Source organism: Ahaetulla prasina, chromosome 5 (assembly GCF_028640845.1).
Source record: "Ahaetulla prasina isolate Xishuangbanna chromosome 5, ASM2864084v1, whole genome shotgun sequence".
Lineage (NCBI taxonomy): Eukaryota > Metazoa > Chordata > Lepidosauria > Squamata > Colubridae > Ahaetulla > Ahaetulla prasina.
In genome coordinates this window covers 121,817,169-121,844,032 of record NC_080543.1, presented here as the reverse complement: position 1 = coordinate 121,844,032, position 26,864 = coordinate 121,817,169, and the positions used below count along the sequence as shown (strand labels likewise).

Genomic DNA, 26,864 nt, shown 5'->3' with positions numbered 1-26,864 from the left:
GCCTGCTGTGAGAGAGAGAGAGACATTTTGCCAAGGATGCTGGCGCTCCTAATAAAGGAAACATTTGTTCAACTACAGAGGGTTTGTCATGTTTTGGAGCCGGGTCAGAACAGATACTTCCATTTGCTAGTTATGGTTATGCCGGCACTTTTGATAGCCAAGAATCTAAGACTTTAGTTGATCAGACTAGTAAAACGGCAGATGCCTCCTTGCTCATAAATTTGGGCAGGAGGATGGTAGCTTCCTGGTCCCTGTATTCCCTTGCGGCTGCTAGTAATTCAAATTACAGTGAAAGCCATTAGGACAACTTTGCGGTGATGAGGTGCATCTCTCTTCTAAAGCAGTGCTGTTAATAGTTGTCACCAATTCCCCCATTTAATTGTGCAAATTAAAAGTAAATGATGAACGCTTATTTGACGAACAGCTTAGCTTAATTTGGGAACTCCGAAAGATGTCTGCATAATGTTACATTTTATTTAAAGCTTACCGGGGAGGTTATGAATCACTATCAACCGTTACTCGTCTTTTGTTACGGTGAATTTGGTAATTTTGGTTTCTGACTCTTTAATAGTATCGTTGAGAGTAAAGCTGCTGTTCATTGCTTGGTGCCTAAAATAAGATATGAATCACATTTTGGCATCTTCTTTATCTCCCAGCCCTATACAAGCTATTCTCCAAGCGGGTAGAAACTGTCGGGTGGTAGACCAGGAGTATCTCCCCTTGTCTATCTTCTGAAATTCATAGGGACCAGCTGCGTGTGACTGCAAGTCCTTGTTTGCTATGGTTTTGTATGTCACACAATTTTTTATTTTTGCATTTATATCCCGCCCTTCTCCAAAGACTCAGGGCGGCTTACACTATGTTAAGCGATAGTCTTCATCCACTTGTATATTATATACAAAGTCAACTTATTGCCCCCAACAATCTGGGTCCTCATTTTACCTACCTTATAAAGGATGGAAGGCTGTGTCAACCTTGGGCCTGATGGGACCTGAACCTGCAGTAATTGCAAGCAGCTGTGTTAATAACAGACTTGTCTTAGTCTGTTGAGCCACCAGAGGCCCTTAATATACTTAATTCTAGTATATGCCATGGGTATTAATTATACTCTGTTGCTTTTGTTGAGGTGCTCTCTGAGCTTGATCGCTTTCTTGCAGACATTTCATTACCCAAACTAGGTAACATCATCGGGGCTTGTCTTTTGTTTTTATTCTTCAACTACTATTTGGGCTGATCTCTGCAGAGAATCCAACTAGGTGACAGTGGCATTGCATAGCCACTGTTGATTTGTTGGCCTGATGGTAGCATCTCTTGGGGAGAGGAAAGTGAGAAAGCTTCAGGTGTTTGTAGAGCAGCAGTCACCAACTGGTGGTCCGTGAGAAAATTTTGGTGGTCCACAGAAAAAGTATTTGCATTTTTTAAGATTGCACTAAATCAGGGGTCCTCAAACTATGGCCCCTGGGCTGGATACGTGCAATGAAGATTTGTGTTGCTGCAGAGAGTCTCCCCCTTTGGGGTCTTTTTGTGTGGGGCCGGGGGGGGCAGAAATTCTGACTCAGGGTCTGCTTCAGCCTCCTGGTGTGGGGCTTTGGTCGAAGGCAGGAGGAAAGCGTCGCTGGTGGCAAGGAGCCGGAGGGCCTTGTTCCAGTGGGACTGCATCATGGCCTGGAACTGGCTGACCATCTCAGCCCGCTGAGCCTCCAGGCAGCGGTACCTGGCCTTGCACTCCCGCAGGTCTTCCCTCTGCTTGGAAAGCCTATGCTCCTAGTCCTGAGTGAGGTGCCTCTGCTGAGCTTCCTTCTCAATCAGATTCAATTTGACCTGAGCTATTTTGCCAACTCTTTCTCATTGTGGCTGCTTAGTTCTAACAACTGCTTTCTGTTGGGGCCCTAAGGAGCCCAGGTGGGGAGGCGAGGAGTGGCTGGCAAGGGAGGGGTGAGTAGAGGCCGGCGAGGCACCCCTCGATGTGAGTGACATCAAGTTGGCCATTGAGTTGGCCATGCCTACCCAGTCACATGACCACCTAGCCACGCCCACCCATCTGGTCATTAGGCAGATCATATTAGTGGTCCGTGGGATTTAAAATTATGAATTTAGTGGTCCCTGAGGTCCGAAAGGTTGGGGACCTCTGTTGTAGAGGACTTGTCAAAATATGGGTCCTTGGTAAAGAATAGTGTATGCTTCCCTTTTGGTAACCATTAGAAAGGATTTGGGACAGGAATGAAATCCAGCATGTTCTGACAGGTTCCGGAGAACCAGTAGCAGACATTTTGAGTAGTTCAGAGAACCGGCAAATACCACCTCTGGCTGGCCCCAGAGTGGGGTGGGAATGGTGATTTTGCAGTATCCTTCCCCTGGAGTGGGGTGGAAATGGAGATTTTGCAGTATCCTTCTCCTGCCATGCCTACCAAGCCACACCATCCCCAGCAAGGCACACCCACAGAACTGGTGGTAAAAAAAATTGAATTTCACCACTGATTTGGGCATCATTGTCCAGTTGACCCAATTATCAGATCCAGTTCTCTAGATCAAAATAATCTGTTCCTGAAAAACTTACTATAAATAATCTCTCTTTAAGACCTTACTTCTATCAGTGGGGTTTTTTAATAATGATTCCCATAATTTGATTCTCTTTGAAGGGTTACATGTATTCAACATTTTTGTAACTGATTAGTACAATGGTTTTGCATCAATCATTTATTTAACTTGTTTCACAAGTCAGTAATTCTAAATCAAAGGGCCCTACTACAGAATTCTGTACTCAGTAGCTAATTTTTTTCTGTTTGTATTTGAAAATTCCAACTTCGCCGGATGTTTTGTGCAGCAACCACAGAAGAATTTTGGGGCCCAGGATGGAATTCAAGTCAGCAACTTACATTCTTTCAGACTTCTCCAACTATTTGGAGGAGGAGGAAGAGGAGGAAGAGAAAACCACGGGAATCCCAGACATTGAAACAGATGACTTTTACGCTCGCAAAATAAGTGCTGCTGTATCATCAGCTGTAAAAGTCTCCTCTCATAAATTTCTCCCTAAGACTTGGGCTCCGGGTGAAGCGTTGCACTGGAAAAAAGCACAAAGAATCTCTTTTTCCAAACAGTGGTATAAGGAAATTCAAGGATTCAGGTTTGTCATCTTGCATGTTCCTTCTGCATCCAACCCGATTCCTAGAAAACGCATTTGAACTCATTGGAGTCAATGCACGGAGGGGAGCCCATTGCTGCCTGGGGGCAATTACAGTGAATAGTTTCTCCCTTCGTCTTTGCCTATGGCCTCTGTGTGCACTGTTGTTGTTTTGATGAAATAGATTGCTGCGCCTAGTTTCTGTGACGGGACTTATTTCCCTGCCTTTTCTCCTTCTTCCGATGTGGGATCCTATACAGTAACATGGGAGATGCCAAAGAGGAAGATGCAAGAGTCCAGCCCAGCCATAGCATCGCAGACAGCTTGGGTATCGGATGCCAAGAAGACTCTCAACCCATTAAGCCAACAGCTGAAATTGCTGCAGGCGAGATGCGTGGCCATTCCTCTGAGCTGCCAAGGTTCCTACAATTGCATGAGCCAGACTAGCTGATAAGTGAAGGCGTTTGTGGCTTGCTTAAATGGGGACGTGAAATATCAAAGCGCAAAGCTTGTTTTTCTAATACGATCTTCTATACCTGAACATTCGGAATTGATGCTACTAAAGCAATCGGGATTGTTGTCTGTCTGCTGGTTGCCACTCCTGTGCCTTTTATGATGGCTGGCCTGCTTTGTTGTTACCCCAAAGTAGAAGTCCTTGTCCTTTTAAAGAACAGAGCATCCAAATTAGCCTTGCTTCCTTGTTATGTCTGTGCACCTTTCTAGAGTGTCTGCATCTTTTGGTCATCCTTTTAGTTGAGTGCTCGTTTATTGGCAAACCTCTCTCTGGGCTGTATCACTTCAGCAGCTGAAGGCCTCTTGTGATGGGATGGGATGTTCCTTAATACAGCAGTCACCGACTGGTGCTCTGTGGACCACTGGTGGTCTGCGAGAAAATTTTGGTGGTCCACAGATAAATTATTTGCATTTTTTTAATATTGCACTAAATCAGGGGTCCTCAAACTATGGCCCCTGGGATGGATATGTGCAATGAACGTTTGTGTTGCTGCAGAGAGTCTCTCCCTTTGGGGTCTTTTTTGTGTAGGTCAGAGGGGGGCAGAAATTCTGACCTGGGGTCTGATTTATTTATTTATTTATTTATTTATTTATTTATTTATTTATTTCGATTTTTATACCGCCCTTCTCCCGAAGGACTCAGGGCGGTGTACAGCCAAGTAAAAATACTATATAAACATTAAAAGAAATTAAAAAACATATTATAATGTGGCCGAAATACTAAAACAATTTAAAATCTTAAAATATAACTAACCCCAATAAAATTTCAATCCAGTCCCGCTTGAATAAATAGGTGCGTTTTCAGCTCACGGCGAAAAGTCCGAAGATCAGGCACTTGACGTAAACCAGGGGGAAGCTCATTCCAAAGCGTAGGAGCTCCAACAGAGAAGGCCCTTCCCCTGGGGGCCGCCAGCCGACATTGCTTGGCGGACGGCACCCTGAGAAGGCCCTCTCTGTGTGAGCGTACGGGTCGGTGGGAGGCAAAAGGTAACAGCAGGCGGTCCCGTAAGTACCCGGGTCCTAAGTCATGGAGCGCTTTAAAGGTGGTAACCAGAATCTTGAAGCGCACCCGAAAGACCACAGGAAGCCAGTGCAAACTGCTTCCTGTGCTTTAGCCTCCTGGAGCGGGGCTCAAGCAGTGCAAACTGCTTCCTGTGCTTTAGCCTCCTTGAGCGGGGCTTTAGGAGAAAGCTGAAGGGAAACGCTGCTGGTGGCAAAGAGCTGGAGGGCCTTGTTCCAGTGGGACTGCATCACGGCCCAGAACTGGCTGACCATCTCAGCCTGTTGAGCCTCCAGGTGCCGGTACCTGGCCTTGCCCTCCCGCAGGTCTTCCCTCTGCTTCCCTATGCTCATAGTCCTTAGTGAGGTGCTTCTACTGAGTCTCCTTCTCAGTCAGATCCAATTTGACCTGAGCTATTTTGCCAACTCTTTCTCATAGTGGCTGCTTAGCTCCAATAACAGCTTCCTATTGGGCCCTAAGGAGCCCGGGTGGGGAGGCGAGGAGTGGCTGGGAGGGCAGGGGCAATAGAATAGAATAGAATAGAATAGAATAGAATAGAATAGAATAGAATAGAATAGAATTTTTTATTGGCCAAGTATGATTGGACACACAAGGAATTTGTCTTGGTGCATATGCTCTCAGTGTACAGTATACAAGTAGAGGCCGGTGAGGCACCCCTCGATGTGAGTGACATCAAGTTGGCCACATCCACCGAGTCACATGACCACCTAGCCATGCCCACCCAGCCAGTCATTAGGCAGATCAATTAGTGGTCTGTGGGATTTAAAATTATGAATTTAGTGGTCCCTGAGGTCTGAAAGGTTGGTGACCCCTGATTAAAAGATATTTTTGAAAACCTCCAGCTATGATAGTAAAAGGAGAGGAGAAAGCATTGTGATCTCTTTTTCTCTCTTTCCTGCATTTGTTTCTGATGTGGACTGTGGGAAGAATCCTTCATTCGGCTGCAGAAATGACAGAGCTCAGAGCTGATAAATTTGCTAAGGGTTGTAAACCTTTGCTAAGGTTGTAGTCTCCGTGACCTACACCATACTGCAAACCTAATGTGCGTATGTGTCTTTTATATCTCAGTCAGTTTTTATTTCTTCGAGCCCTGCAAAAATATTCCGAGGACTACCTGAATTCTGATCATAGAACCAAAGCTGACCCATCTTCAGGGCCTCGGCTCATAACGTGCAGAAAATATAATTACCTTAGGCCAGGCTATGACCAAAGAATACATGAGATTAGAGACTTTTATCCAGATTTGGAAAACGACGATTTGTTTGTCCGTAAGACTGGTGCCTCCCACGCGAATCCAGTCGTTCTCCAGGATTTTGAGTATTTTAGGAGATCTTGTCAACAAAGACCTCGCGTCGAAGGGGAAATTGTTCTTCAGCCCAGAGATGGGGAAGACGAAATAATTCCAGATTTAGAAAAAGACGACCTCACCGTTCGCAAAGCTCAACTGCAAAAGAAAGAAGTGCCTTTATCTGGTGCCCCTGACAAGTACCAGCCTGCTCTTTTCCCGGACCCTTGGAGTCTACCCCCAGAAATTCAGGCCAAATTTCTATGCTTGCTGGAGAAGTCCACCCTCAAGAGCGAGTCTGAGCAGAGAGGAAAAGTCTTATCTCCTTCTTCAAGGCAAAAGAAGGACGATATGTTGACCCGAAAAATGGAGCTGCTCAGCCTAGGAGGCAACGTCCAATCCAAGAGCTTCTGCCCAGGAGCGTGTAGCAAAGAAGATATGGAAAAATGGGAAGCCATCAGAGAGGCCAGCAAAACCAGGCATAAGAAACGGCAAATGGTTGAAAGGTCAGCTCATGGCCATGCATGGATCATGCTTGCATCTGAATATTTGGAAATAGTGCTTGGAAGAGAACCGTGGTGTTTGTTTTTCAACAAAGCATGTCTTGGTGTGATGTTTAAGCTGGATGTTCATGTCTGTCCCCGTAAGTCCTGTTGTTGCCCATCAACTGCTCGCAATCCATCAATCAGAAGTTACAGGTTTATTTGTAGATTGTGTTTATTGTATTGGAGTGGTGCGGTGGCCTAGAGGCGGAACTCTCGCCTCACAATCAGGAGGCTGTGAGTTCGATCCTAGGTAGAGGCAGTTATTTCTCTCTCTAGGCACAATGGGAATATATCTGCTGAACAAAACTCCGCATTGGTGACAGGTAGGGCATCCGGCCAGTAAACACCCTACTAGCTCCATTCAGTTGCCCAGACTCCCCCCCGCAAGGGATTATGGGTTCGTTAAAAGAAGGTGGTGATTGTGTTCATTGTTCTCCAAGATTGTGTTTATTGTTCTGGTCAAGAATACCGGTTTCTATTGTTAACAAGAAGCTGGTACTCCTTAGTGGGCTATGATTCTAAAAAAAATGATGTATATTTGAAGTCTGTAGTTGAATAACCATAAGCCATAAACACTGCCAGACTTTTTCTCTAAAAGTTCTTATGTTGAATAAGATTCAACATAAGAATATGTTTAATACTGAAAACCATTCCTGAAGATAAGACAAAAGGAAGATGCCTAGACGCCTTTTCCAATTTTATTTTCCCCACAAAGGGCTTCATGTGTTGCTGCTCAATTCCTGCAGTTCCTTTGATCGGATCTTCAAGTAGAATCTATATTTTGACAATCTGGTTTGACTATTCATTAATTAATGTCTATTCAATCCTTTCAGAATGGGTGCCCCTGCAACCACACCGGCTTAATATTCAACTTTATTTTAACAGTTTCTATAACGCCCCCCCCTCCCCTCCCCCCCGCCAAGCCTTGTTATTGTCTGAATTGTCCAGAATTGTTTCCTCGTTGCTCAGAAAAGAAGCCCAGTTCCAAATAAGTTGACGTGTTTTGTTTATTCTCGAAGGAGCAGAGAAAGGCAGGAAGGTTTCCACTGATTTTTGTTTTTGATCGCCCCCCCCCTTTCTCCTATGGGAGGATTTCCCAACCTTTTCAGAAGAAGTTTAGATTCTAGAGGGCATCAGGTGCCGATTATTGGGCCCACCGTCCGCCGTGAAGACACAGTCCTTGGCCAATCTTAATGAGCTTTCTGGTGTTCATCTGGTAAAGTCCTTTGTGTCTTGAAATGACCTCATCCATTCCATTCTCCTTGCGCCACTCATGAGTTCTTCTTTAAGCGTTCCGTGTCTTTGCTCACCATGTCATTCCAAAGGACCAACTGTGCATGTTTCATTGGAAAATAAGCATCTGCGAGCTGGTCGTTTCCATAAATCTAAGTATTCAATTTAAGACACCCGTCAGAATAAATGCTTGATCGCTCCACCCGTGGATCGACTTCTCTGCTGGAAACAGCCTTCCTTATGGACTTCTCTCCTGGACCCACCAACTGGGCAGGGGAATCCAGGCATTGGATTCACATGGTCTTTGAGCAGTTCTGAAATTACTAGGTAGTCCTCGACTTACAGCCATTGGTTTAGTGACCATTTGAAGTTGCGACAGCACTAAAAAAAAAAGTGACTTACAGCCAGTTTGCACACTTACGACTATTGTTGCTTTCCCATGGCTGTTTGATCAAAATTTGGATGCTTGGCCACTGGCATGTATTTATATGACAGTTGTGCTGTCTTGGGGTCATGGGATCACCATATGTAACCTTCCCAGCTGGCTTTTGCCAAACAGAGTCAATGGAGGAAACCAGCTTCGCATATTGACTGTGTGGTTCACTTAACAACTGCAGTGATTTGCTTTTATCCACAACAGTGGGAAAAAAAGTTCATAAAATGGGGTAAAACTCACTTAACAGCTGCCTCGCTTAGAAATGGAAAATTTTGGCCATAAGTCGAGGACCACCTATATTCTAAAATCTTATCAAATCTAAGGCAGCTGCAGCTGGTTGTTTTCCCCCCCTGTGTGTAAAGCTTTTGATCTCTCTAAATATTTGTTGAAATAGTAAAAACGTTCTATGTTCCATTGTGATGTAACCATCGGCACATCCTTAAGTGAAGATCTCGTGCATCTGCATGATGGTCCATATCAAAACAATGAGAAGTATAGGCAGAAAAGGAACCACTTGCGTTTAAGGGTCACGTTTAAACGTTAAAACGGGGCTTTAAAATGCGAAGATGTTGAGATAGTCGCCAGGGACTTCGTACGCTTTTTCAAAGTCAGTTGCTGCTTTAGCGGATCAGGTGGGCATTCTACGAACCTGTGGGGGTCATGATAAGATGGTGGTGCCAGCGGAACGCAATGTATGAACTTTGTCGGTTTTCTGATTTCCTTCAGGCTGTTGCAAAAGATTTCTGAGGAACACGGGTAAGTGGAATGACGGAAGCATGGCAGACTGTGAACGCCCCCCCCCCTCTCCTAATTCTCCCGTCGAACTCCTTGTAACTCCGCTTGAGGCCATGTATGCATGTGCTTTTGGGTCTGGCGCTCAACTGGCTTGCAAAGCCCCCCTCGGAAGCATCTTTGGGACCCCTCCCCAGGGGCTGCTGCTGCTGCTCCTGGAGACCCACAAGAGGCTTCCTTGGAAGCTTGGGGGGGAGGGGGGGAGCTCTAACAGTGGTGGGATTCAAGTAATTTTAACAACCGGTTCTCTGTCCTCATGATTTCTTCCAACAACCAGTTTGCCAAACTGCTCAGAAATTTAACAACCGGTTCAACCTGAAGTGGTGCGAACCGGCTGAATCCCATCACTGAGCTCTAGGCGCAGCTTTGCAAATTCTCACAAACGGCTCCGGTTGTGGTAAAAGGTTGGCAGACCTGCTCCTCTTTGGCTAAAGACTCAGAATAAGTCATAGGCAAAAATAAAACATACCCCTTGCTGTGTAAGCCAGTTGCCACATGCCGTCATGCTGATGTTGCCTGTAAGTTGGGGAGGCGTCCCGTTGCATGCAGCACTTTTGATCCCAGGTCTCTGAAACAGACGCGCTCAGAGCATTCTTTTTCATCTTAAATTATTTGATTTTTTGATTTCTTTTATGATATTGATTAAATTGTACATCTCTGTGAAGGAGATTGGGGGGGGGGCGGGTTGAGCAGTTTAATAAACAAATGGTCAGAGTTCACAGCAGCAATCGCACACACAGGTAACTGATCCAGCAGGATTCATTAACTTCTCTTTATATATAATATAACACATAAGTAAATAAGAGGTGGGTTTCAGCAGGTTCTGACCAGTTCTGGAGAACCAGTAGTGGAAATTTTGAGTAGTTTGGAGAACCGGTAGTAAAAATTCTGACTGGCCCCGCCCCCATCTATTCTCTGCCTCCCAAGTCCCAGCTGATCAGGAGGAAATAGGGATTTTTCAGTATCCTTCTCCTGGAGTGGGGTGGGAATGGAGATTTTACAGTATCCTTCCTCTGCCATGCCCACCAAGCCACGCCCACAGAACCGGTAGTAAAAAAAAATTGAAACCTGAAGTAAATGTACAATACCAATGGCAGGTTCTTCCAACGTGGTAGTAGTTACAAGGAAACACAGGCAGAGGAAAGAAGAGTTTCAGTTACAATTCAGCGGACAGACTAGTTTTTGTACAGAGCAGCAGACTCAGAGCTCAGCACAGTTAAACCACGCCCAGACTTCTCGCTTAAGTTTCAGTTTCCAAACAGCCCTCATTGGCTGACCTGTTGCCATGCCTGTTCATTGGCTGACCTTGTTACTATGCCTTATTCCAGTTCAGGGCTATTCTGACACAGACGTTCGGACAGAGTCAAAACCTACCATATTCTATAGAAGAATCTCCGAAACGTTTGAGGGGCCACAAAGAAAGGAGGATCAGAGCCCACGCAGAGCAGATAAAGGAAATAGTAGAACATGGATTGAAAAAACATTTTTTTAAAAAATATTACATTCACATAGCCAGCAATGTAGACCACCCAAAATAATATTTTGGATACCTCAACAACAGTAAAAACTACAGTACTGGATGCCCCTCAGAACAATTTACAAGCCACGCAATATAACCCCAAATCTGTATTTCTTGGGTCATTATTGCTTTCTAATCCACGCACACAACATATTTTTTTGCATTTGGCAATCGTTTAAAAAGGAAATCACAACCTACGTGAAGGACAACCTTATGGTGCCATCTCTGGTCTCTTAATCCCAGCCTTTTCTTCTTAATTCTAGTAAAGAATTGAGAGAGAATAAAAACAATGCCTCTTACTTTGGTTCAAAATTATTCTCAGTCTGTGAACGGGTGCCAAAGTGGCTATCCCACACCACCCTTTTAAAAGTTGGAGGAGTTTAAAAGAAAACAAGCCAAGAACCATTTCCTCAGCATGAAATTAAGTGGCCTGTTTCTCTCCTGAACGTGCTGGATGGAAATCTGGCACCTAAGAGGATGCTAGAGTCCAAAATGGGCCTGTTTCAAACTCAAAACACTTTAGGCACCTCTGTAGCATCGGTTCTTCGGGCCTCCAATGCCTAAAATCAGTGGTGGATTCAGCCAGTTCGCACAACTTTGGGAGAACCAGTTGTTAACGTTCTGAGCAGTTTGGCAAACTGGTTGTTGGAAGAAATCATTAGGGCAGAGAACCGGTTGTTAAACTACTTGAATCCCATCACTGCCTAAAATGCTTTCCTGGGCCAAGAATAGAATAGAATGGAATAGAATAGAATTTTTTATTGGCCAAGTGTGATTGGACACACAAGGAATTTGTCTTGGTGCATATGCTCTCAGTGTACATAAAAAGAAAAGATACCTTCATCAAGGTACAACATTTACAACACAAATGATGGTCATAGGGTACAATTTAACACTTAATGACACAACACTTAATGATAAGCATAGGGTACAAATAAGCAATCAGGAACAATCAATAAATCATAAGGATTACCAGCAACAAAGTTACAGTCATACAGTCATAAGTGGAAAGAGATGGGTGATGGGAACGATGAGAAGATTAATAGTAGTGCAGACTTAGTAAATAGTTTGACAGTGTTGAGGGAATTATTTGTTTAGCAGAGTGATGGCCTTCGGGAAAAAACTGTTCTTGTGTCTAAGTTGTTCTGGTGTGCAGTGCTCCATAGTGTCGTTTTGAGGGTAGGAGTTGAAACAGTTTATGTCCAGGATGTGAGCAGATGCAAGTGGCGAATTGCAAAGGCACAGAAGCAGATGGTGTCCACAGCTATTGCAGAACGTCATGCTGCTTAAAGAATATTCCCTTTGTTAACAGGGGAGTAGAAGTGGATCCATATATATAAATGGATACACACACACACACACACACAGATATGCAAAGCATTTTCTTGCAAAGCGTTTTTCCAATTTAAAATGTAGAGGGAAGAATCAATAGGGGGAGGAAATTTTCAGATTAGATTAGATTAGATTAGATTAGATTAGATTAGATTAGATTAGATTAGATTAGATGGATGGATGGATAGGTAGGTAGGTAGGTAGGTATGTATGTATGTAGGTAGGTAGGTAGGTAAGTAGGCAGGCAGACAGACAGACAGACAGACAGATAGATGATAGATGATAGATAGATAGATAGATAGATAGATAGATAGATAGATAGATAGATAGATAGGACGAAGATGATAAATAGATAGATAGATAGATAGATAGATAGATAGATAGATAGATAGATAGATAGATAGATAGGATGAAGATGATAGATAGATAGATAGATAGAATAGAATAGAATAGAATTTTTTATTGGCCAAGTGTGATTGGACATACAAGGAATTTGTCTTGGTGCATATGCTCTCAGTGTACATAAAAGAAAAGATACGTTCATCAAGTTACAACATTTACAACACAATTGATGGTCAATATATCAATATAAATCATAAGGATTGCCAGCAACAAGTTATAGTCATACAGTCATAAATGGAAAGAGATTGGTGATGGGAAGATAGATAGATGGTGATAGATAGATAGATAGAGATAAAATGGGTGGCTAAGAGAGAGAGAGAGAGAGATGATGGATGAATAAAGGATAGATAACCCTGAGAAAGAAAGAGAAAAAAAGAGAAAGGAAAAGAGAGAGAGAGAGAGAGAGAAAGAAAGAGAAAGAACGAACGAACCCAGGGAGGAAATTCTGGTCCAGGCTGAGCTCTGATAGTTGCTTTGGCTGATGCTGCTACTGCGGATATGCATGGGGGCTGCCTTGGGTTTGCAGAGGGGGGGGCATGTGAGGACTGGGTGAAGATGCATGAGTCATCCCTTCTTTGAAGGTTTGTCTAGTGAGGGGGAGACTTTGGGGGGCAGCAGGATTTGGAAGAGGACCAGATCTGCAATCAATCTAGAGATTAACTCCATCCTAACAGGATATATCTATCAGCTGCCAAAATCAGCAAGGGTCACTGCGAGGGGACATAATAACTCTTGACTCTGATGTGCTTACATCTTTGTTATTAATTACAAAGTTAAGAGTTTTGTCATATGTTAATTTTCTCTGCCTTTGCTGCTTCTCCTTCTCCTCCTCCTCCTCCTTTTGTCCCATTCCTCCTCCCACTCTTCCTCTTCCTCTTCCTCCTCCTCTTCCATAATAAATATAAAATAGCTATATTAGATTTATAACCTTCCTGGGTTTTTCTTTCTCCACATATACAATCAGGCTGTCTCATTTACGACATTTCTTTGGGAGATGAAGAAAGACTAGTCTGAGAAAAACATCTTTCCCCATTTTCCGCCTCTCTTTGCTTTGTTTTCGGGATTTGGAAGGGATCGCCCATCTGGAGGAAGCATCCAGAGCACAGCAGATGGGCTTGTGCATGGCTTGTTAAATAAGCCATAATAGCTTTTGCTCACCTATAGGATGAAGCTATTAATTGTCTGATAAAACACAATATTACATTGCATCATGCCCAAACAGTGTCATGTTTCTTGGGATTTGTTTCTTTCTTGCTGGTGCTACACAGCTTCATGGTTCACTTTAGGGCAGGGGTCTCCAACCTTGGTGACTTTAAGGCTGGAGGACTTCAACTCCCAGAATTCCGCAGCCAGCTTTGCTGGCTGGGGAATTGTGGGAGTTGAAGTCCGCCAGGCTTAAAGTTGCCAAAGTTGGAGACCCCTGCTTTAGGGGATTGTAGTAATGCAATCCAGCCGCACGTAATGGACAAGGCCAGGATTTAGCGCCCCTCCCCCCCGTTTCTCAGACTTTTACTTTTACCTTTAGCTCCCTGCATTGTGACGTCAAATAAATTGCAATGGTGTGCAATGGTGTGCAATAGCAGTGAAGCTCTCACCTCACAATCAGGAGGCTCTGACTTTGATCCTAGGTAGAGGCAAATATTTCTCTCCCTTGGCACAATGAGAATATACCTACTGAACAAAACTCCGCATTGGCGACAGGAAAAGCATCTGGCCATTAAATGCTTTGCTAGCTCCATTCAGTTGCCCAGACTCCACCCCGCAAGGGATTATGGGGTCGTTAAAAATGATGGTGATGATGATGATTGTGAAAATCATCAAGGCAAAATCTTTAGTGGAAAGGGTGGAGAGTGGTGGGATTATGGAGAGAAACCCGAATGGGAAGTGAGGAGCAGCTTTCTCTGTAATTCTTAAGATCAAATGCAAAGGGCAGTGTTTAGTTTTTGTAGTACGGTTTTGCCATCTATTTTGCTTGGCATATTTTAAGGCTACAGGAAATACATGACTTCAGAATCTTTTTTTTTTCCTCCTGCGTGCCCAGAGAATCCTGACCATGAAGTGGGAGGGAGACGCTGGGTGTGCTCACATTTGCTTTGATAATCAGTGTAGTAACTTTCAGAGTTACAGATTTGGGAGACAGACCTTCTAAATAATGACACAGAACCTTGAAAAGGCCTTTGGCCATCTCATCTTTATTCCCTTTCATTAAAATTCATTAAAAGTTACATAAAGTGTTCTATAAAAGGATAACCCATGGAAGATGGTCAAGAAAGGGGTAGTTTCAGCAACCTGTATTTCATTTAAATATAAGGAGAAAACAAAATCTGATTGGAACAGCCATTACATCACTGTGTGACAGATGTGGCTTCTCCATCTCTCGAGTTTCTTTAAGAAGAGGCTGGAGAATCCCCTCTCTTAATTGGTTTTCTTCTCCTTTGTAGAGAGTTGGACCAGATCATCCTTGTGGCTCCTTCCAACTACACAATTCTGTGATTCTCAGAGATATCAATAGCTATCATGTCTGTATCGGACATTAATACGATTGAGCGCATCCAGAAATATTTCACAAGAAGAGTCCTCCACTCCTCCGCTCGCAACAAAATACCTTATGCCACCAGACTTGAAATTCTGGGTTTAGGAAATTTAGAACTACGCCGCCTTCGGTGTGAACTGAGCATAGCTCATAAAATCATCTGCTAAAATGTCCTACCTGTCAATGACTACTTCAGCTTCAAACACAACAATACACGAGCACACAATAGATACAAACTTAAAGTGAACCACTCCAAACTCGATGGCAGAAAATACGACTTCAGTAACAGAGTTGCTAATGCCTGGAATGCACTACCAGACTCTGGGGTCTCATCCCAAAACCCCCAAAACTTTAATCTAAGACTGTCTACTGTTGACCTCATCCCGTTCCTAAGAGGTCTGTAAGGGGCGTGCATAAAAGAACAGGCTTGCCCTGTCCTAATGTTCCCTTTAATTGTATTCATTTTATGTATTCAATTCATGCTTATACTTATATATATTATCTTATATGTACTCAACAAAATAAATAAATAGCGCTTAGCACTTTAGACTATTAGTCAGCAGTAGTAGCCTGCAGTACTGCATTCTAAGCACTGCGCCACCGTGGCTCTTTGGGTAGGACAGTGTGTAGGAGGTGGCCTACACGCCTTACACACCACTAAAAACCTGCTTCATTGTAGACCACCCCTAGTCCTGTTCCTGTTAATCAGACTGTTTTTCTCCCCCTTTCCCCTCTCCCCCCTCTCCCTCCTTCCCCCTCCCTTCAAAAACCCCCTTCCCCCCCTCCCGACTTCCCGGAACAAACACAAGGTATAGTTAAAAATCAAACAAGCATATGCTAAAAATTTTCCCTCCTAAGTCAGTTATACTCCTGCAATTCTCATCAAATCCTAACCTCCCGCATAGCAATCAGAAATAATACATCCTAATCGTTCAAAGGCAGTCTTTTATCTCTTAGTCTGATATCTATTTTGAATATAGTCAATCCATTTTTTCCTGCGTGTTGTCTTTCAAAAAGGCTGAGATTTTTGCCATCTCAGCCAAATTGGCAACTTTCAACATCCATTCTTCTATTGTAGGTAGTTCTTTTTTCTTCCAATACTGTCCTATCCGCAGTCTTGCCGCTGTTACTAAATTTAAAATCAGTTTAGTCTCAATTACTGTACAGTCCGTGATAATTCCCAGTAAAAAAAAATTGCGGTAGGAACTTTATCTTCTTTTTCAAAACATTTTGTATAATCCACCAAATTCTTATCCAAAAAGTCTTAATGTTCTTACAAGTCCACCAAATATGAAACTATTAGTCAGCAGTAGTAGTCTGCAGTACTGCATTCTAACCACTGCACCACCGTGGCTCTTTGTGTAGGACGGTGTGTAGGAGATTCACGCCTACACACCTTACACACCACTAAAAACCTGCTTCATTGTAGACCACCCCTAGTCCTGTTCCTGCTAATCAGAATGTTAAATCGCCTCTTGAAGAAGGAAAATGGTTTGGGACTCTAAAAAAAGTCTTTCTATACCTTCAGGAGTAAATCCTTGAACGACGTCAGTGCAGATGAACTACAAACGATCCGGCAGATGCGTTACGACGAGCTCCAGAAAATCAAAACTCAGCTGCGGGAACAAGACCAACAGTGGCAAGACGTAAGTGGCCCTCTTTGCTGTCCCTCTGGGTGGTTCTAGAAGACGGTCAGAGCAAACTGAATTTGGGTGGCAGCCATTACACCTTGTGCCTATCAGTGGAAGGAGATGGGATGGCATATGGGTTGGGTTCTCCTTTAGAAGTTTCAGCCAGCGGGAGGAGGGCTGAGGGTGGGGACAGAGCAGTGGTGAAATGTTAAATTTGTTACTACTGGTTCTGTGGGCGTGGCTTGGTGTGGGGGGTAATGTGACGGTGGGCATGGCCTTTTTTTTTTACATTTAAAAGCATTTTTTTACAACCTCTTCAATCTTTAAAAGGCTCTGACGATCAGGCAGCTCAGCTGGAATCGTCAGAGTCTTTTAAAAGCATTTTTTTCTACCGAAGGCTCTGACGATCAGGCAACTCAGCTGGGGTCATCAGAGCCTTTTAGAAGCATTTTTTTAACAACCTCTTCGGCCAAAGAGGTTGTAGAAAAAATGCTTTTAAAAGGCTCTGATGATCCCAGCTGAGCCACACAATCATCAGAGGCTTTTTTTTTTTACTTTTAAAAACATTTTTTCGGTCGAAGAAAAATGCTTTTAAAAGTAAAAAAAAAAAGTGATGATCGCGCAGCTCAGCTGGGCATGGGGCATGGGGCATTGGGGGGGGTCTGCATGGGCGCGGATGCAGGGATTTTTGCTACTGGTTCTCCGAACCACCCGCCAAAAGCATTTAAAAATGCTTTTAAAAGACTCATCTGGCGATCCCAGCTGAGTTGCCTGATCGTCAGAGGCTTTTCTTATCTTTTAAAAGCATTTTTTTCTACCGAAGGCTCTGACGATCAGGCAACTCAGCTGGGGTCATCAGAGCCTTTTAGAAGCATTTTTTTAACAACCTCTTCGGCCAAAGAGGTTGTAGAAAAAATGCTTTTAAAAGGCTCTGATGATCCCAGCTGAGCCACACAATCATCAGAGGCTTTTTTTTTTTACTTTTAAAAACATTTTTTCGGTCGAAGAAAAATGCTTTTAAAAGTAAAAAAAAAAAGTGATGATCGCGCAGCTCAGCTGGGCATGGGGCATGGGGCATTGGGGGGGGTCTGCATGGGCGCGGATGCAGGGATTTTTGCTACTGGTTCTCCGAACCACCCGCCAAAAGCATTTAAAAATGCTTTTAAAAGACTCATCTGGCGATCCCAGCTGAGTTGCCTGATCGTCAGAGGCTTTTCTTATCTTTTAAAAGCATTTTTTTGCCTTTAAAAGAAAAAAAAAGCCTCTGACGATCAGCTGGGATCGCCAGAGCCTTTTAAAAGCATTTTTTACAACCTCTTCGGCTGAAGAGGTTGTAGAAAAAATGCTTTTAATTTTTTTTTAAAGTTGGCCACGCCCACTCAGTCACATTATCACCACCACCCACCAAGCCACGTCCAAGAACCAGAACCGAACCGGTACCAGAACCGATAATAACAAATTTTACATTTCACCCCTGGTCAGCTGACAAAATGGTTGAATGAGTGGATGGATCTTTATAGGTTTCTTTGGCTTTGAAGTTTGGATTGTTCTGGGCTTGGTGCAATGAATGGACTTGTGTTCTGTGTTTTGGGCAATTCCTATTGTGGCTAATGGCTTTCCTGTCCTGTATTAGATCTTGGGGGACGGGCTGCTTTCTAATCCTACCATTCTGCCTCTGTTAGCTGTCAAACTTTGCTGCAAGGCATTTCGAAATATTCTGCCTTGAATGGATTACCAAATGTGCATTTCTAAAAGCTGGCCCCCTCAGTGTTGTGTCTCGTCCGATCTCACCACAGCCGGGGCCTTCTTATCTGCTTCTGAACACGGAGGAATGTCCTAGTATGCCTCCCGGCCCCAGCCCTGGCTCAATGCCCAGACAGGCTGAAGAGGAGGAAGTATCTCCAGCCCCCAGCTCTGGCTCCATGCCCAGGCAAACGGAGCAACTAGACCCCTCCCCCTCCTCCACAGCATGTGAGCCTGAGGGAGGTCAATTGCCAACAGCTGCAGACTGGAGTGACCCTCGCGTCAGAAGATTTGATAGACGGAGGCAACAGAAGGAAGGGAGAGGCAGGCCTGAATAAGTGCTGAGTCATGGAGCCACACCCCATGGCCTATATAAAGGACCTGCTTTCTGGCATTCTCTGAGTCAGGCAAAGTCTAAACATATCTTGCTGAAGTCACTTTCTGGTCTCCTGCCTGCCCTGGGGACTTTGCTAGGACTTTGGGCAGAGCTGCAGAGGCACGCCTGATTCGGATTTCCCTGACCCGGCCGTCAGCGGAGGAGTGGGACACGACACTCAGTTTCTGCTTCAGGGCTGGTTTCTGCCTCCCTTAAGATTCCCCCCCCCATTTCTCCTTTAGGGGAAATATTCTATCCTGCCTTTTTAAAAAATCTTTTCCAAAATATTTCATTCTTCCGGTGGGGGACGGGGCGGGGGGGGGAGCTCCCCACAACAGCAATACATGAAAGGTGGGGCTGAAATTAACATCAACAACAAGTGAAGTAATGCCAATTGTGGAAATATATCCATCAGTTAGGGCGCCTGAGAACCCAATACTGTTTTGGTTTTCAGTCGCCCATTTGAATTACATCAGGTAATTCAAGATAACATGGAAATGCTTCTGAGCTGGGTGATCAGGTTAATGGTAATTTAAAAAACCAAAACAAAAAAAACCCCAGCTCCTGTTGCTGCTTTGAATAACAATGCCTATAAAGTTGGAAGCCTGTTAGGTTTCATGGAGAAATTAAAGAAGGAATATTTGGAATGTCAGGAGCTTCCTCTCCAGAGCAGCAGGTGCATTTTCTCCTGCAAAAGTTGTTTTTTTTTTTTTTTTTGAAGCGACAGGAAGCTGAAAGGCTGTCATTGTTCAGATCGGGGGCAGGCTGGTGAAACAGACATTTGAGAAGGCGAGCAACCAGGTATCTCAAGTGAAAACAGTCCGTTGCGCAGTCTTTTCGCCAGGGAACGCGGCCCTTGAACGTTCAGCCGGAGGAGTTTGCAGACCGAAGCTTTACCGAACCGTTGCTTGATGTGGGTTGTGTTTGTTTGTTTGTTTTTTTCCTGCGTAGGATTTGGCAAAATGGAAAAGTAGGCGCAGGAGTCACACCTCTGACCTGCAAAGGAAAAAGGAGGAGAGAGAAGAAATTGAGCGAAGAACTTCGGAAAGCTCTGAACGGCGCAGCAAAACCCTGAGAGAAATGCAGAGGGACAGGTAATTCTAGCCAGCCATGTTTAGTAGCATTAAAGGCTTAATCCTTTTTTACATTGGCTTGAATTCAGCAGCAACTAGAATAATGGATTGCCTTTGAATTACTGCATTTACACATGTTCAGTTTGCCGGCATATTTTAATTTCCAGGTTTCCTCACTGGGAAATTTGATCATTGCATTCCTAAATAATTAAGCAATCATCTACTATCCGTAAAATTAATTTACCAAATAGGTCAATAATTTCAGTACGCATTTTGAAAGGAACCTTTTAATTTCAGCTTCATTGCAGGTTGCCGTACTAGCTGGGTTCATTTTCAACTGTCTCATTGGGTTGTTGTTGTTTTTTCGCATTGAGGGTATTTGTCTCTGGATCCCAAACCAGCTTGTTTTGACACAGGCCCCATTTCTGCATTTTTAATATACGTCTTATATAACTATTGGGGAGAATTGTAGGGGTGGGTGGATTGTGGGAGGGGGTTTGCCCTACAAAAGAGGCTTTTAAAGGCCTTCCCTGGCTTGTCTCATTTTGTCCTAGTTTGACGCTATCAGGTATCCTGAGTTCTTTTCAGCAAAATACAAGGGGCCCTTCATGCTTCCTTAAGAAGGAATGCACAAATAACATTCTGTTTGTAGATAGTCCTTGACTTACGACCACAACTGGGCCCAACATTCCTGTTGCTAAGCAAGACGGTGGTTAAGTGAATTTAGCCCCATTTTTTTGAGACCTTTTCTTGCTTTAACTGTGAAGTGAATCCCTGCAGGTGTTAAGTTAATAACACAGTTAAGTGAATCTGGGTTTCCCATTGACTCTGCTTGTGAGGAGGTCGCAAAAGGTGATCACATGACCTTGGGCCACTGCAACAGTCATAAGTACATGCCAGTTGCCGAGCGTCCGAATTTTGATCACGTGATCAGGAGGATGCTTGCAATGTTCCCAAGTGTGAAAAATGGTCATAAGTCTTTTTTTTTTTTTCCCCAGTACCGTTGTCATTTCAGACGGTCCCTAAATGAATGGTTGTAAGTTGACGATTGGGTTTGATACCATTGGGTCTTAAAATACATCCCCCGGATGGTCAAGCAGCATGGGAGATTTTACCCTTCCATTTGAAAAGTCCACCAATCCTCTTTTTTTGACATCGATTTAAAAAAAAAAAAAAAAAGTCCAGAGAAAAACATGCCACCAAGCATCGCGAAAATAGTAGCAGATGTTACTTCGGGGACAAAAGAGTCTTGTAGAACAGCCTTGAATCTTTCTGGGCCCTCTTTGAATTAGCATAACTGCAACCTTACAAGTTACACACACACACACACACAGAGCGCAGCGGTGGGTTTCAGAAATGCTTACCATCAGTTTGCCACATGTGTGTGCCTTCCACGCATGCGCCCAGCCTCAAAAATGTGGCTAAATGGGACAGCATTACATGTCGCCGCTACCAGTTCGCCCAAACCGGTGTGAACGAGCAGAATGCCACCTCTGACACAGAGGCTACTTTTGAGGTCATCGGTTACCCAGAGCTCTTGCTTTTCTTCCAGAGAGAGGCGAGATCAAGCTCCTCTGAGGAACTCTTGGCAGGAGACAGAACAATTGTATTTCTCGAACGATGACGTCTTTCGGGAAGAGAAAGCGTCTCCCAAAGTTTGCGCTCCAACCGAGGCAAATGGAGGCTTGAAAAGGGAAGACGATCATGAGCTGAGGAAACGGAAACCAGAGCGTGTGGTGAAGGATGAGCCTCTCGCCTCAGTAGACAGCCTAGCTGGAGAAAGGACGGAGTCCCCTTTGCCAAGTTCCCAGTCATCCAATGCCCAAACTGGATCTGGTCGGGTTTCAGCCTCCCTATCGAGGAGTTATCAGAAGACGGACACAGCCAGGCTGACATCGGTGGTCACCCCGAGGCCGTTTGGAGCCCCTATGAGAGGAATCTCCTCGCTTCCCAGGTCCTTTACGGTAAAAGCTGGCTTGTGTCTTAAGATTTGGGGGAGCACCTCAGTTTTACATTTTAACTGCTTCTGTATCTGCAGTCACATATCTAAAATGTAAAGAAAAATATATGATGCATGAACAATTAATCAGTGGAACAACTTGTCTCCAGAAGTTGTAAATGCTCCAACACTGGAAGTTTTTAAGAAATGATTGGACAACCATTTGTCTGAAATGGTATAGAGTTTCCTGGCTAAGCAGGGGGTTGGACTAGAAGACTTCCAAGGTCCCTTCCAACTCTGTTTTCTATTCTGTTCTGTTCTCTGTTAAATATACAATCATAGTCATGTCACGAAAAACCACAATGACATACTGGATGTAACGTATCTGCAATTTGCCTGAGTCTGTCAGGAATGTTAGAAAGATGAGACCTGTTCTTTAGGATTCGAGATGGGTACTGAAATTGGTAACAGCAAATGAAATGCTCCCTCTGCTAGGACCCAAAGTTCATTCTTGTTGAGAATCTGCTTGTTACATGATACCTTTGGGTATATATAGACGCACAAGCTCCTTATGGAGATTTCCAACAGAAATGATAATGTAGAAGGAATCAAAAGGTGACATTTCATTTTGGATTTGTAACTATTTGTCCACTATTTGTATATCATCACATCAAACTCAGCGTTTAAATTGTCTATATACTGTATTATATCCTTTCAAATTAGTCTTTTAATGAAAAGAAGTATTAGGGGTGACACGATAGCGGTAGTCCAATATTTATCTGTATTCTGCCCTTCTTTCCTGGAGGGTAGGCAAGGATATAAATCTCACCACTTAATGCAAACAGGAATTCATGCACCATTCTCAGCTGCGGTGCAATACAGAGACAGCTGCAGAAAAAGTCAGATCCAATTAACTTAGGGACACATATGTGTTTCCCTGATCCCAGCAATTCACTGCTTGGCTTTTTGAGGTGGATTGGCTTCTTATTCAGTTCAGTTCAATTGAAAAGGGCCTCTGTGGCTCAGACTGCTAATGCAGTCTGTTATTAACAGCAGCTACCTGCAATTACTGCAGGTTCTAATCCCACCAGGCCCAAGGTTGACTCAGCCTTCCATCCTTTATAAGGTAGGTAAAATGAGGACCCAGATTGTTGGGGGCAATAAGTTGACTTTGTATATAAATATACAAATAGAGTGAAGACTATTGCTAACATAGTGTAAGCCGCCCTGAGTCTTCGGAGAAGGGCGGGATATAAATGCAAATAAAAAAAATAAAAATAAAAAAAATGACAGGACTTTGGTACATCTAATCTAGTAAAAAGAAATACGAGGCATGACATGATAGCAGTGTTCCAATATTTGAGTGGCTGCCACAAAGAAGCGTGGGGTCAACCTGTTCTCCAAAGCATCTGGAGACAGGACAAGAAGCAACGGGTGGAAACTAATCAAGGAGAGAACCAATCTAGAACTAAGAAGAAATTTGCTGGCAGTGAGAACAATTAACTAGTGGGAGCTGGCCTTCAGAAGTTGTGGGTGCTCCATCACTGGAGGCTTTTAAGAAGAGATTGGACAATCATTTGTCTTAAGTGATATAGAGTCTCCTGCTTGAGCAGGGGGTTGGAGTAGAAGACCTCCATGGTCCCGCCCAAATAACTATTCTATATTAACACTGCAGATGATTAGCAAGGTACATATGGGCTGGGAAAACTTGGGGAAGATTTTCAGTAGATGCTGCCCAGACCAATGTTGGAGATGTCTCTTTTAAATACCTTTCTTCCAGATGGATTCAGTTGTGAAATACAATGGAGGACTGGAAGGTCCCAGGGGTGCTCAGTCAGGGCATAGCAGGGGCTCCGAGGCTCAGACAGGAGGAGTTCAAGGCCAAGGCAAGATGGAGCCCCAAGTTGCAGAAGACAGCAAAACCAGAACAAGCCACTTGCTGGAGGAGCAGAGAAGAGGAACGCCTGAGTCAGAGCCTAAAACAGATCATCACCCGAGTTCAAACTCGATGACTGTCGCATCTTCTGCCCCCAAGGAGAGAACTTTTTCAGCGACTGAGGAGTCAAGACGGCACGTAAGTTGGAGAGAGGCTCCTGTTTTTCCAAAATACACGAAGCTGTACACCCCGCAAAGAATTAAGTGTTATTTGTAAGCTGGAGAAAAACGTGGATAACTTTTCTAGAAAAGGGAATCTTGAGATAGTCAGCCTTGTGAATAAATGGGAAGTTCTTCTAATAAATTACAAATGTGAGGGAATGTCCTTGACCGGGATGCCCTATATACGGTCACTCATGCTCTTGTTACCTCTTGCTTGGATTATTGCAATGCTCTCTACATGGGGCTCCCCTTGAAGAGCACCCGGAGGCTCCAGTTAGTTCAGAATGCAGCTGCACGGGTGATAGAGGGAGCCGCACGCAGCTCCCATGTAACACCACTCCTGCGCAGGCTGCACTGGCTGCCTGTGGTCTTTCGGGTGCAATTTAAGGTTTTGGTTACTACCTTTAAAGCGCTCCATGGGTTAGGGCCTGGGTACTTATGGGACCGCCTACTGTTACCTCACGCCTCCCACTGACCCGTACACTCACACAGAGAGGGACTTCTCAGGGTGCCGTCCGCCAAGCAATGTCGGCTGGCAGCCCCCAGGGGAAGGTTCTTCTCTGTGGGGGCTCCTACCCTCTGGAACGAACTTCCCCCTAGCTTGCGCCAATTGCCTGACCTCCGGACCTTTCGCCGCGAGCTGAAGACGTATTTGTTCACTCGCACGGGACTGGCTTAAATTTTAAATTTTAATATTTTAATAGGGATTGAATTTTAATTTATATTTAATATAAATTTTAGAGGTTTTTAGGTCTAAATGTTTTAAATTTTGCCAATTATATAATAAGTTTTTTAATCTCTGTTTTAATTGTAAATTGTCATTTTTTTATATTGGCTGTGAACCACCCTGAGTCCTTTGGGAGAAGGCCGGTATAAAAATCTAATAAATAATAATAATAATAAAAGGGAAGAGTTGGACTTGAAACAGTTTTCTAGGACTCTGTGGCTCATAAGACTTTTTCTAGAGAGGTCAGAAGAGGGCTAGAGCAGAGGTCCCCAACCTTTTGGACCTCGGGGATCACTAAATTCATAATTTTTAATCCCACGGACCACTAATATGATCTGCCTAATGACTGGCTGGCTGGGTGTGGCTAGGTGGTCATGTGACTGGGTGGGTGTAGCCAACTCAATGGCCAACTCAATGTCATTCAGATCGAGGAGCACCTTGCCGGCTTCTACTCGCCCCTCCTCTGCCAGCCACTCCTTGCCTCCCCTTAGGGCCTCAACAGGAAGCAGTTGTTGGAGCTAAGCAGCCACCATGAAAAAGAGTTGGCAAAACAGCTCAGTTCAAATTGGATCTGACCGAGAAGGATGCTCAGCAGAAGCACCTCCTGAGAACTAGGAGCATAGGCTTTCCAAGCAGAGGGAAGATTTTCAGGAGTGCAAGGCCAGGTACCGGTGCCTGGAGGCTCAGCAGGCTGAGATGGTCAGCCAGTTCCAAGCCATGATGCAGTCCCACTGGAACAAGGCCCTTAGGCCCCTTGCCACCAGTGAGGGTTCCCTCCAGCCTTCGCCCAAAGCCCCACACCAGGAGGCTGAAGCAGACCCCAAGTCGGAATTTCTGCCCCCCTCCGACCCACACAAAAAGACCCCGAAGGGGGAGACTCTCTGCAGCAACAAAAATGTTCATTGCACATATCCAGCAGAGGGGGCATAGTTTGAGGATCAATATAAAAAAATGCAAATAATTTTTCTGTGGACCACCAAAATTTTCTCGCGGACCACCAGTTGGCGACCGCTGAGCTAGAGAGTGCCACAGCTTGTGAAGAACAGTTTCACGCTCCAAGAAGTAGCTTCGGAGGTTAATCCTGCTGGGAAATACCTTCTTAGTTGCACTGCTCTGTGGCGTTTAGTCCAGGAAGGCCTCGGTTCCTGTCTGTAAGGATTGTTATATTCATGGACTACCTCTTATTTTAGTGTTTTGATTGATTTGTAACACTGCAAACAATAGGTAGGTTCTTAAATCACTTAAGATGTCAGGAGGGGCAGGACATACATGGTGAATGTCCTGGTTGTGCCTGAAACAATCTAAAAAGGCTAGCTAAGGTAATGTGAATGAATGACTGTTGACATTCTCTTCTCTGGTGTCTTCCTCCTCCTCCTCCTCCTCCTCCTCCTCCTCCTCCTCCTCCTCTTTTTAGGAGCAATACAGTGATATGAGAATCAGTATAAATCAGAAACCAGGCAGCAGTCGTAACTTTGGATTTGCCGTGTCCCAGAATCCTTCTGGTGTCTTCGTGAAATCAATAGAAGAAGGTAAATATCAGTATTTAACTTTTGCAGTTTTTTTGGGAAAGGAAAAAAAAGAAGGGAAAGGATGGGAAGGGAAGAAAAGGAAAGGACGGGACGGGACGGGAAGGGAAGGGGAGGGGAGGGGAAAGGAAAAGAAAGGGGAAAGGAAGGGAAAGGAAAGGAAAGGAAGGGAAGGGAAAGGAAGGCAAAGGAAGGGAAAGGAAGGGAAAAGAAAGGAGAAAAAGGAAAGGAAAGGAATGGAAAGGAAAGGAAAACTCAGACTGGAAGAATGTAGAGACTTTGGACATGCCAAACTGACTTGCTTTAAGTCTCTGCTGGTTCCTTCTAAAGCTTCAAACAATTTGATATTAACATTCAACTGCAGGACCATCTCATCTCCTAACACCTTTTACTATGGACTATGCAGGAAATTCTGACCTAACTTTCCAGCCTGGCGTGCCCCATTCCAACATTGATCTTCCCTGCCCAAAGGCTTTCTTTTTCTTCAGAAGAAACACCCCTTTTTTGGTGTCGCAGAAACTTTCATGGCACCATCCAGCATTCCAAAGGGGCACTTTGCAAAGTGGTGTCCGCTTGAGCCCAGAGCGTTACTTCATTGTCACTTCCTTCCCACAACCTGCTTCAAAGGACGCCCACCAAGGGTGGGCTTCAAAAATGTTAGCAAGGGGTTCTCTGCCCAGTTGCTGGTTGGGCGTGGCCATGGTGGGCGTGGCCTAGTCGGTCTCCTGCAGCATGGCAGGGAGGGTATTTTTGCCCTCCCCGGGCTCTGGAGGCTTTCCTCAAGCCTCCAGGAGGGCAAAAATGGCCTCCCCAGACTCTGGAGGCCCTCTGGAGGCCGGAAATAGGCCCATCCTGAACTTCAGGTAGGCCCATTTTTTGCCCTTCCCGAGCCTCCATGCAAGCCCTGTACTTACTTGCATCCAAAACGGGCCACATGGAGACTCCTGGAAGGGGAGGGGTGGGGTGGGTGGGGCCAGCCAGGAGTGGATTTGTGGGTTCTCCAAATTGCACAGTCTTAGT

General features: G+C 44.4%; 1 protein-coding gene across 5 annotated transcripts in view; it reads left to right on the top strand.

Annotated features, from left to right (window-relative positions):
• LMO7 (LIM domain 7) overlaps positions 1-26,864 on the top strand; it is a 193,121-nt gene that overhangs the window by 132,278 nt on the left and 33,979 nt on the right. For 3 of the 5 annotated variants that reach the window (XM_058186709.1, XM_058186707.1, XM_058186708.1), the window contains exons 9-17: positions 2,825-3,124; positions 3,382-3,540; positions 5,724-6,446; positions 8,881-8,910; positions 16,261-16,378; positions 19,434-19,576; positions 21,108-21,519; positions 23,275-23,568; positions 25,733-25,847. In XM_058186709.1, the coding sequence (XP_058042692.1) occupies positions 2,825-3,124; positions 3,382-3,540; positions 5,724-6,446; positions 8,881-8,910; positions 16,261-16,378; positions 19,434-19,576; positions 21,108-21,519; positions 23,275-23,568; positions 25,733-25,847 (2,294 nt within the window). The remainder of the gene's footprint in view (positions 1-2,824; positions 3,125-3,381; positions 3,541-5,723; positions 6,447-8,880; positions 8,911-16,260; positions 16,379-19,433; positions 19,577-21,107; positions 21,520-23,274; positions 23,569-25,732; positions 25,848-26,864) is intronic. The other 2 variants (XM_058186710.1, XM_058186711.1) reach the window with 2 other exon arrangements.